The 12,595-nt window shown below is 39.7% G+C and overlaps 1 protein-coding gene across 2 annotated transcripts in view; it reads left to right on the top strand.

Moving 5' to 3' along the window:
- The window catches only part of FLRT2 (fibronectin leucine rich transmembrane protein 2), a 102,519-nt gene extending 95,853 nt beyond the window's left edge, over window positions 1-6,666 (top strand). For both annotated transcript variants that reach the window (XM_029238309.1, XM_029238310.1), the window contains exon 2: window positions 2,729-6,666. In XM_029238309.1, the coding sequence (XP_029094142.1) occupies window positions 3,103-5,085 (1,983 nt within the window). In that variant the 5' untranslated portion in view covers window positions 2,729-3,102 and the 3' untranslated portion in view covers window positions 5,086-6,666. The remainder of the gene's footprint in view (window positions 1-2,728) is intronic.
- Window positions 6,667-12,595: the final 5,929 nt, after the last annotated feature.

The following is a 12,595-nucleotide window of genomic DNA, read 5'->3' on the forward strand; positions in this document are numbered from 1 at the left end:
AAGTGATTAGTATGCCTTATGCTTTTACTCTTCTCAAATGAATCATTTGACATGCTCTTGCATTTATTTTACACTTAATAAATTAAAACATTTGAAAACTTAAATAAGACGGCACTGTGTTTAGGGCAGTGTTTCTCTAATTTTAACGTGTATGCCCCAGGCTCTTGCTAATGTGCAGATTCTGTTTCCAGCAACTTCACAGGTTCGTGCTGTTGCACCAGGGATCACACTTGAGTAGCAGGCTATTAGGGAACATTGAGATGGTTTGAGAATTTGAAACCTGAGCTAGGGATGGCATCAAGCTGATGGCATTAAATTCGCTTTTCCTGCACTACGCTTAGTTGTATTATAAATTATCCTTTAAGCGTATAGGGAGATTTTTGGCAGAGAGGATGACTCCTGTTCCATGTGATAAAACATATATTTGTAATTTTTAACAAATTAAATAATGCTTAATTTTTAATAAAGTATCACATCCATCTGTTTTGCCTGGAAAGATACTCCCTATACCCCCTCCTTTTTTTTTTTTTTTTTTTTTTAAGTTTTCTGAACAATAGAAAAATGAATATTACCGTTTCTGGTCATCAAAGGCATTTTTTAGATGGCTCACAATATTTCAAATTGTAGAACAAATTTACAAGAGTCTGGACACGTAAATAGTAGTTACAATGGTTTTTGTTTTTTTCTTTTTCTTTTTCTTTTTTAATTACCTTTCTAAAGATAGCTAAGGGAACAATTTCAAATAGTTCCTCTGTGCTTTACATATAAGTTGTTTCAATTGTTGTGTATTGGTAAGAATTAAGAGACTTCCGGCTTGCCATGTCCTGTCACGTTAGCTTCTTTTGTAGGGAAATCAAATCTGGCACCTTTCAATTAACTTCTTTACTTCTCTAATCTAAAAATAGACAGAACAGTTGTGGAGCAAGAAGGTCTGATTACTATCTGTATATTGCCTTTACTTCCCCAACTGTGTCTTCTAACATTTCAAAGTTTACTGAAAGTCCTTTCCTAAAAGCAGGAAAACACATACAGATGGGAGGAAGGTTGAGTTGCTGGAAAATAATTTTATTCTCAGTCATGAGCTTGTCAACTCTCAAAGGAATCGCAATGGTGTATCTCATCTGAACCTGAAGGTCTCAAAAGAGGGGATAAGTGGAAATGTGTCATGGGTAACTCAAGTGGGGGCTATTTGGGAGGCAGAGAGAGATGAGAGGAGGTGGGGAGTGGGGAAGAAAAGAGCAGTCTTCTCTCTGACTTGACATCACCTCTGTTTCTGTGCATCACCTTTAAACTGCTTCATCACAGTGTCAGATCAGAAGGATGCATCTTTCTAAATAACTTTATCAGTCCCCATTTTGCATTTGTTTATAACTGGAAAGGGTTTCACAATTTTTTTTCCCTTAAATTGTATTCGTTGCTCAGTCACTCATTTCATCTTGAAATATGACTGTGACCAGTTGCATTTGTAGATGGTCATCATTGATTCAATGGATTCAGCCCTGGGCCTCTTGTGCCTGTCTGTTTGGATATGTAAATAGATCTCTGAGAGAAGACACTGACTGTGCTGTGAAATTCACAATATGATCATTGATAGTGAGAGGTAACAGTATGGTCTCCATTTGATGATAAAGATAATTGAATCGTTTTCATTTCTTGAATACCTTTTCAACTGAATTATTATTATTTAGCATGTCACTTAATGCCAACTCCCTGAGCATTTAGTCCCAATCACAGTGATGTTTTTGTTTTTGTTTTTGTTTTTAACATCTTTGTTGGAGTATAATTGCTTTACAATGTTGTATTAGTTTCTGCTGTATAAGAAAGTGAATCAGCTATACGTATACATATATCCCCATATCCCCTCTCTCTTGAGTCTCCCTCCCACCCTCCCTATCCCACCCCTCTAGGTGGTCACAAAGCACTGAGCTGATCTCCCTGTGCTATGCGGCTGCTTCCCACTAGCTATCTATTTTACATTTGGTAGTGTACATATGTGCATGCCTCTCTCTCCCTTCCTCCCAGCTTACCCTTCCCCATCTCTGTGTCCTCAAGTCCATTCTCTAGGTCTGCGTCTTTATTCCTGTCCTACATCTAGGTTCTTCAGAACCATTTTTCTTTTTGGATTCCATATATATGTGTTAGCATACGGTATTTGTTTTTCTCTTTCTGACCTACTTCACTCTGTATGACAGACTCTAGGTCTATCCACCTCACTACAAATAACTCAGTTTTGTTTCTTTTTATGGCTGAGTAATATTCCATTGTATATATGTGCCACATCTTCTTTATTCATTCATATGAATAAAGATTATTCTTTTTTTTTTTTTTTTTTTTGTGGTATGCGGGCCTCTCACTGTTGTGGCCTCTTCCGTTGCGGAGCACAGGCTCCGGACGCACAGGCTCAGCAGCCATGGCTCACAGGCCCAGCCGCTCCGTGGCATGTGGGATCCTCCCAGACCGGGGCACGAACCCGTGTGCCCTGCATCGGCAGGCGGACTCTCAACCACTGCGCCACCAGGGGAGCCCAAAGATTATTCTTTACAATAAAGAATATTCATTGTCCATTCATCTGACAATGGACACTTAGGTTGCTTCCATGTCCTGGCTATTGTAAATAGCGCTGCAATGAACATTGAATCACAGCATTCTTGAAAAGCCACAGTCAGATCAGCACTTAATCCACTCACTACCCTTAACTGACTCTTTTCTCTCTACTTTCCTACAACAGATTGCAGACTGAACTTAACCAAGTTCATAGGCTGATCCACACTGACCTGACCGACCACAGAAGAAGGGATTCTGCCTACCCAACTGGGCCCCTTTTGACCACTGATAACTTGGCTTCACTTGTTGCCTGGGTGGAAAGTTCTCCCTATTGAAATTTTTTTGCACAAGGAGGACAATAGCAAAGAGGGCAACATAGGCTGATAAGACCAGAGACCACAGGAAGATTCTTTGACCTTGGCCTTCGGGACTTTTCCTCTAGCTGGAGTTCTGGACTTTAACAGAACTGCATTCAATCATTTTGGTTTTGCTATCTGTTTTTTTTTTTTTTCTTTTTCTTTTCACTACCACATCGTATTTAATTTCTGTACTTCAGAAATGGGCCTACAGACTACACAGGGGCCCAGCCAGGGGGCTTTTTTCCTGAAATCTTGGCTTCTCATTTCCCTGGGGCTCTACTCACAAGTGTCAAAACTCCTGGCGTGCCCTAGCGTGTGTCGCTGCGACAGGAACTTTGTCTACTGTAACGAGCGAAGCTTGACCTCAGTGCCTCTTGGGATCCCGGAGGGCGTCACTGTACTCTACCTCCACAACAACCAAATTAATAATGCTGGGTTTCCTGCAGAGCTGCACAACGTACAGTCTGTGCACACCGTGTACCTGTACGGGAACCAACTGGATGAATTCCCCATGAACCTTCCCAAGAACGTCCGAGTTCTCCATCTGCAGGAAAACAATATTCAGACCATTTCACGGGCCGCCCTGGCCCAGCTCTTGAAGCTTGAAGAGCTCCACCTGGATGACAACTCAATATCCACGGTGGGGGTGGAAGATGGGGCCTTCCGGGAGGCCATTAGCCTCAAATTGTTGTTTCTATCCAAGAATCACCTGAGCAGCGTGCCTGTGGGGCTTCCCGTGGACCTGCAAGAGCTGAGAGTGGATGAGAATCGAATTGCCGTCATATCAGACATGGCCTTTCAGAACCTCACCAGCTTGGAGCGTCTGATCGTGGATGGAAACCTCCTGACCAACAAGGGCATTGCCGAGGGCACCTTCAGCCACCTCGCCAAGCTCAAGGAATTTTCCATTGTCCGGAATTCGCTCTCCCATCCCCCTTCTGACCTCCCAGGTACGCACCTGATGAGGCTCTATCTGCAGGACAACCAGATCAACCACATCCCTTTGACAGCCTTCTCGAACCTCCGGAAGCTGGAACGGCTGGATATATCCAACAACCAGCTGCGCGTGTTGACTCAAGGGGTTTTCGATAACCTCTCCAGCCTGAAGCAGCTCACTGCTCGGAATAATCCTTGGTTCTGTGACTGCAGTATTAAATGGATCACGGAATGGCTCAAACACATACCCTCATCTCTCAATGTGCGAGGTTTCATGTGCCAAGGTCCTGAACAAGTCCGGGGGATGGCAGTCCGGGAGTTGAATATGAATCTGTTGTCCTGTCCCACCACAACCCCCGGCCTGCCTCTCTTCACTCCAGCCCCAAGTTCAGCTTCGCCCACGACTCAGCCTCCCACACTCTCTGTCCCGACCCCTAGCAGAAGCTATGCGCCTCTAACTCCCATGGCATCGAAACTCCCCACGATTCCCGACTGGGATGGCAGAGAAAGAGTGACCCCGCCTCTTTCTGAACGGATCCAGCTCTCTATCCATTTTGTGAATGACACTTCCATTCAAGTCAGCTGGCTCTCTCTCTTTACTGTGATGGCGTACAAACTCACATGGGTGAAAATGGGCCACAGTTTGGTGGGGGGCATCGTTCAGGAACGCATTGTCAGTGGTGAGAAGCAGCATCTGAGCCTGGTCAATTTAGAGCCCAGATCCACTTATCGGATTTGTTTAGTGCCACTGGATGCATTTAACTACCGAGCTGTAGAAGACACCATTTGTTCTGAGGCCACCACCCATGCCTCCTATGTGAACAACGGCAGCAACACGGCTTCCAGCCATGAGCAGACGACTTCCCACAGCATGGGCTCCCCTTTTCTGCTGGCGGGGCTGATCGGGGGTGCGGTGATATTTGTGCTTGTGGTCCTGCTCAGTGTCTTTTGCTGGCATATGCACAAAAAGGGGCGCTACACCTCCCAGAAGTGGAAATACAACCGAGGCCGGCGGAAAGATGACTATTGCGAGGCAGGCACCAAAAAGGACAATTCCATCCTGGAGATGACAGAAACCAGCTTTCAGATCGTCTCCTTAAATAACGATCAGCTCCTTAAAGGAGATTTCAGACTGCAGCCCATTTACACCCCAAATGGGGGCATTAATTACACAGACTGCCATATCCCCAACAACATGCGATACTGCAACAGCAGTGTGCCAGACTTGGAGCATTGCCATACGTGACAGCTAGAGGTCCAGCATTACAAACGCGGACAGTAAGACTCTCGAGAACACACTCGTGTGTGCACATAAAGACACGCGAATTACATTTGATAAATGTTACACAGATGCATTTGTGCATTTGAATACTCTGTAATTTATACGGTGTACTATATAATGGGATTTAAAAAAGTGCTATCTTTTCTATTCCAAGTTAATTACAAACAGTTTTGTAACTCTTTGCTTTTTAAATCTTAAAAAAAAAAAAATAGTTGCTGAAGTACTGTACAGGGTTGTACAATAAGAACCCAATACTAAGGTAAAAGAATGAGTGATTCTTCCTCCTGATGCAATTCACCACTTTGCTGTTGAAGCTTCAGAACAAATTCCTTTCCTAGAATTGGTGGTCAGATGAAAGGGCAGGTTAAAATGGGCTCATCAGTGTAGGATAAATAATAGGCATAAAACCAGAAATGACCCCAGATATCTTCACGCTATTTGTATATTTCCTGGTCTGGAAGAAAAGTGAAAACTTCTAGAGTATAAGAAAGGAGGTAGTCACCCTGATTTGACCCAAAGGAGGAAATGCAGAAAACATCTCTTGAGGAAGTCAGTTCCTGTGAGATAAGTTAACCCATCCTGGCAGAATCAAGAAAATGAGATAAGATTTGAAAAGACAGTCAAACCCAGGGGTTGGCTTTCTGACTGGGAACTTGAAAATCACTCTTCAGGCTTCCCTGGCCCTATGTGAAACAGTGAGAGACCTGAGTCTGTTTTCAGTCATCTTCGGGGGCAGGTAGGATGTCCCAGCAAGAAAACTCCCTTTAAAAGTGTTACTGTTCAAATCATATGTCAGGTTGAATCACATTCATCAGAGATATATTCTAGAATACTTTTTTTAGAAGAGGCTAATAAAATAATGGGAAGAATTATATTGAATGGAATTATTTTTGATAATGAGAACTATTTGGGTAGATTCACTGCAGCTATGTCAACATGATATTTAGACCAACAAGGGATCAATGTTTGGAATATACTAAACTTGTTATGTAAAAATTAGTGATACCATTTAGACAAAAGCAAGTGATCAGTGGTTCTGTTATACTATATCAACTAACTTTGTTAGTATCATGTTGAAATAGCTTGAATTAATACCTTTATCCCCTCGGAAATTCTTGTCTTCCAATCACCTCACGTATATTTTCGTAATTAGCTGTAGAGGCAACATTTGTCATTCCCCCTTTCTTCAAAATTCAAAAGAACATCATGGATGCCAGTCTTGGTTGCACAAAATATCCATATACACTTTAAAATGTATACTAATTCTCCTTGCTAATAATTCTGTAAGGACACATCAAAGCTGGCGAAATAACATATTTGTTTAAAAAGCAATACCAAGTTTCCACCTTGAACTGACTTTGACCTTCCATTTTTTTAATTTCATTTGTTCCTTTCAGTCGTGGATGTTCCTCTTCTTTGGGAATTGTGGAGGGATAATCAATCTTATATTAACAGCATAACAGATGAAAAAAAATGATCAAGTCTGAGAGGGAAGACTTGTTCTCCTAATCTTGGCAAAGCAGGGCATAGGACAGAGGGCGTGGAGAAGAGAAGGATGTCCAGACTTAATTCTAGATATTTTTTGAAACAACGTCCATCTTCAGAAAGCATGTATAATGTACTCCTTTCCATCCCTTAGTTGTAGAAGGGCTATCGATCACACACATACATTATCTAAAAAATACACCCTTGGAAAATTATTTTCAAGATCAAATTTAGGCATTTCAGTCTGTGTTGCATGTTTCCTTGATCACCAGCCATTATTTTAGGAACATATGAAGTTAATGTCACAATCATTTTGCTTTCTCTTTCTCTGTCCCTCTTACTTTTAACAAAATAGAGCTGTGATGTGTCTACTTTGTAAGAGTTTAGGTATAAAATGCTATGCAAGTTTTCTTTATAGTAAGAGCTTTATTTTCTTTAATAATATATCCCCAACTCATATGTTTTAATCTCCCTTGTCCCTCAGAATAAGCAGAAAATATAACTGAAGTTATGTTATAGACACAAGAATCGAAACTGTGCAGTCAGTTGAGCTGAAATTAACTACTAATTAATTTGAATTAATTCTAAAGTGACTTCAGTTTTCATTTTAGTTTATTAGCTAGCTCGTTTTGTCTGTTGCTTTTTTAAAGCTTGATCCACACAGTGAAGGGTTAAGACAATCTGTGAAAGTGATCAGTGTAGCAGTAATCCATCTGAAATGCAGGACCATGACATGGGGTTTTGTGTATTTAACTGGATAATTCCCTTCCACTGTCCCTTTCTCCTTGGCTGTGTAGATAAAACTATGTGTTCAAATGATGGTACTTTGATTTTTGAGGTTTTTTTTTTTCGTTTTATCCACAAAATAATCATTCTCATTTATTTGTATTGTGTGTATAACCTCCAGCTGGATACTTCACAGCTGAAACAAATGTTTTTGCTTTGAGCCAAGAAGACCAAGGTTAGAGAGGTTTCTATAATGTCTTATGGGATTCACAGAATTATTTGGGGCTTAAGTCCTATGACAGAGACCTGGTCATGTGAAATGATTAGGATGATCTGAAATGGTTCCTTTGCTAGAAGACATTTCTGAAGAGATAGAATCTAGTTATAGACTTAATTCTGAGCTTGTGCACAACATGACAGAGACTGTTAAAATTGAGATAGTCTCCTGTTTGTAATAGTGTACCTGGGGCTCTCACCTACACCAGGATAGAAAGCACATCATGGAATTTGTAACAACCATCAGTGGTGGATGATGTTTGAATGGTGTTTTTGTTACGGGAATGTTTTACTGATACATCAACTCTGTATTTTGGACCTCTCTTGAGCTCATACATTATTTTGCATTTTGAGATTAGTCAAGAGTCACGGTTCAAGGTGCAGGACAAGACCATGAGCAAAGCCATACGTACCGGCTTTTAAAGAGCTCGACGCTGTCTGACCAAATCAAATGATTTCAGATACTATGTGTCCACTTTCAGAGCTAGGTAACTGTCACTGTGCAGAAGAAATTCCAAAAGGAAAAGGCATAGCCATGAGCACACAGGTATTACTGACCATTATTCATACCCAGCGTTGTCATGAATACCTACTTGTTTGGGGAGATGTATTTGAATAGGGAGAAGCCCTTAGCTTCCCTCAAACTGTCAAATGCATTAACAACTTTTCGCATGGGACAATCAAAAGCAGAGACACAAAGGGTGTCCTCCTGCCTATTTTTCTGATGTGAGAAGTGGAAAACATTCTACCCTGTGAGAAATCATGCAATTTCTAGTTATCTGGATGTTTATTGAAAATATATTACATGTCTTCCCAGAGATTTAAAAAAAGTATAATGTGACCAGTATGGTAAAAAGGATGAATGAAATAGCTGATGTTATGGCTCCATTTCCTACTAGATCATAATAGTCCTAGTCATTCCACAGGAGTCAGAACTTCCTTCCTCACTGAGGGGAACAAGCTCTCCATGTTGTGGACAGAGCATCCATTCCAGACACAAGACAATATAGTTGCTGTCCACAGGGAGGACAGCAGATAGCTTGGTCAGCTAACCTCACTTGCAGAATCCATTACAACTTGCAACAATGAAGTGATCAATTTCCATTACTTCTTAGCTTCTAGCACTTTTCTCTACCCTATAACAAGGAGACATTGTTTCACTTTAGAATATGAGAGTAATAGTTTTGCTCATGACTTACCTTTCCAACTTCATGGGAAAGCAGAACAGAAAATGGAGCCCCAAAGAGAAAGAGATAAATACATAAAACAAACCAAAAAACTCCTCTTCATTATTAGTTTTGTCCAACCTTGCCTGATGCTTTTTTTTTTTTAAGTCAAAATACTAATGTAGGAAGCAGTAGTTTACACCTCTCTCTAATTTCTTCAGTGGGGTCGAAAGACAATTGCTGACAATGGGGGATGCTTGTCCCTGATTGTGGGGAGAAAGTTTTGTACATGTTGTTATAACATGTACTGTTACACTGTTATTCTGGGGATACTGTTACAACAAAAAAAAAAACACATTCCTTTTGCTATAGTTTAAGTTTTTTTTTTCTTTTTCTAGCAGCACACCCACCAGAAGAGCACAAAGCAAGGCCATCACAACAGACATTTTTTAACTAGTGTAAAACACACACTTGTGTACACACACACACCACACACAGGGTTATTCGTAAAGACATCCATGGGATGTAAGATTTATAACCTTTCTGAGGCAAGGTGAAGGCGTCGCCAGTGTGTGTCCCTCGTGGGAACAGTATATATTCGCTGAAAGTTAATCCTGATGATTTGTTATTGTTTGAGCCGTATGTTGATTTGCTTCTGGTTTCTGTGTAGTGTGTTCTCGCTGACAAGGGACTGCAAGGGGCTGGAAGATTCTGCATCACACATCCCCTGAGACCTACTGTGTCGCACACTTTGTTAACTACAAACTTCATTCTACACTATACAGTACCTTGTTGATATACTCAGTAAAGGCTTATTTTAAAAAGAAACCACATTGTGTTTATCTGAGTAAGTTCATTGGGATACTGCCCATCCTTGCTTGGTTCATGTCAAAGACAAATTAGGGACACTTCCTGATGGAGGACCATGGATGGAATGAAGGAGGTAGTAGGGTTTTTCATTGTCTCTTACCTTGAAGACAACTTCTGTGTTTTAAGGCCATTTGACTCTTTTTGTGTGAGGGGTTTATATGAAATCTTCACGTTCTTTTCTATTTCCTGACTAAATTGTGTGTTCCTATGAATATCTTTTGAATATACACACATACATGGAGCATATTATTTTGTGTTTGTGAAATCTGTGTTGTTTAGAATATAGATAAATGCCAATGTAGTTATCTCATCAGAATAGTCTTTTGCTCTATTTCATAATATACACTGTCCATTTTAAATGTCACTTTTCCTTAAGAATCCTCATGGTACTTTCTACTTCAGAATTGTTTATAGAGCTCATCCACCCATACTTTCAATAAGCACTCATGAAAATGTATGTATTCATATGCTCAAGTTCAATTTGGGATTATCTCCTGATTTTCCAGAAGCCCTTTCTCTAACCCCTCTTGGCCATTTTACTAGTAGTGTATTTGACAGAGACTGAATCAGGAAATAAAATGATGACACTCAGTTACTACTATTAATGACTTGCAGAACCTCTGTTGGAGAATTAACTATGAAAGACGGTTGTAACAGGTGATTCATATTACATTTGGGAGATTTTATGCAAAATAATGTCTATGTGTTCTTGGTTACTTTTGCCAAGAGTTATAGACTTTACTCTGTGGAGACCAGACCCTTAGTCAAGGAATACCTTTCATTCAAAAGAGTTTATGAAACAACTTTTACTATGTCCCAGGCACTGGTCTGAGTTCAGAGGTTTCATAGAAGAATGAAATACAGTCTTAGCCAAACCAAGTGTATTTCCTACTCCACCGTGTTCCTAAAACATTTGTTCATCCAATATATTTACTTTTCATCTACTTTTTAAGAGTACTTTATTAGGTTCTACTGGGGATTCAGAGAAAAATATGACTCTGCTGCTAGGAAGCCCACAGATCGTGTAATAAACTTGTTTTCTAACATATTCCAGTGTCTCAGAGCCCATGTAATAACTTTACATTCTCTCATTAAACTCAACGAAATATCTAAGATAACAAAAGAGACATATATACCTGTTGGTAAATTTGATAATGCATCAAATTTGTATATTAGATATCTAGGGAGAAAGAGGTTAGAGGATCTTGGTGTTTAATAGATGAAACAAAGAGAGTGCTTTGATAAGATCAGAATTCAATTGAATTAAATTTTCAAATTTACATCCAGTAATTGAAAATTTTGGAATTGTATTTGGTAATTACAAAGGCAACCTCTTAAATTCCCATTGAGCACAGAATGGAAATCAATCCAAAATAATAATCATAATAATGGTACCTGGCTCCATGGACTCTTCTTGTTTTCTTGCCTCTTAATCAATTGACTAGCCTTAAGACTGACTAGCCTTCAGGACAAATTCTTAGTGTTTAAGATTTTCAGTGATGGAGATACCACAACTTCACCCAGTGGATTCATCCATTGATTGTTTGCGACCAATCAAGGGAATATTCTTACAAACCTCAAAATATCTATGTCTTTGAACTCCCTTGGTCATCCATTCCTATAATTTTAATTTTTATATTCTGATTTTGTGATCATTTGATACCTGTACATTGGTTTGATTTGAAAGCTTCAGATGGAATCAAGCAAGCTCTGTGTATATCCATGGGGTGAGCTGAGAGAACTATTAAAAAAACTTGAGTCAGGTTATTTTTAGTAATGAATTTGTTTCATACTTGAGAGGTCGCTCTAAATATTTTGTAAATCCTGCTGAAGATGCTCACAGATAAGAATCTATTAGGGTGTTAGCAAACTGGCTTCTGGATTTATACCTTTATTTCATAGCACAAATATAGAATGTGTGCTTTAGAGGATATTATACAAGCTTTATCTCATTAGTTATACAGAAAGTTAAGGATAAAGAATTTTTACTCTTAAACTCCAAACTGGATGTCACTGTAGGACACACACCAACTGATGATCCCGTCTGTCCAGGTTCTTGGTATGAAGTCTAAAGTAGATGAACATTTCAATGTACCCTTAGGGGGATTCTTATCATTTGACATAATAAACCTCCATAATGGGTCCATCTTTTTCTAATCAAATATAAAAATGTGATGGATCAGAGGGTCTGTTAAACTCCCTGGTTTGGGTAATTAAGTTTTGTTTTCATTCAGCAAATATTCGCTAAGGCCTGGTAAGTTTTGGCGCTGAGTGAGACAGTTTTCCAGGAGACTTAACTTTGCATCATCAAAAATCTTTCCTGGAAGCTGCTGGTATTCAACTCACAGCCTAGGCCATTCCCCACACTCTTTGACTTCTTGGAGCGCTCACGCACCTATATTTAAATAATCAGCTAACAGTACTAGTTCTGGCACTTACACACACTCTCAAATGTGTTTTCTTCTCTCTGCTTCCTAACCCTGACATGGTTAAGACCCTTCCTTCAGTCTGTTCCCACTTCAGCCTCGTGTACACATTGCAGGACAAAGGATAATCTATAAAAAATGCTTGTTGTGACACTATCTCAATTTCAAAATATTCCGTTATCATTACTTTAAGAGAGAAGTCAAACTCCTTGTGTGACATACGTGTCCTACTACCCGTTGCTGCCTGGTATTCCTTACCAGTATTTCCTCCTCATTCATTATATGCTCTAGGTTAGATATATATCTTAAATTAAAAAAACGAATGAAAATCTTTCAGTCTATCTCTAAGAGATCTCAAGTTCCTTGTCTGGTTGACTATTCAAGATACAATTCAAATGTACACCCACCCCCAACACTTGGAAAGCTTCTTGAATCATACCTGTTAATGATCTGACCTCTCTGTGCAGTTAATCTAACTTTAAAATACTTTTATTTGTGGCACCCATGCATTGTAAATTTTCATGG

This window comes from Monodon monoceros, unplaced genomic scaffold (genome assembly GCF_005190385.1).
Source record: "Monodon monoceros isolate NGI ecotype Baffin Bay Population unplaced genomic scaffold, NGI_Narwhal_1 Super_Scaffold_21, whole genome shotgun sequence".
Lineage (NCBI taxonomy): Eukaryota > Metazoa > Chordata > Mammalia > Artiodactyla > Monodontidae > Monodon > Monodon monoceros.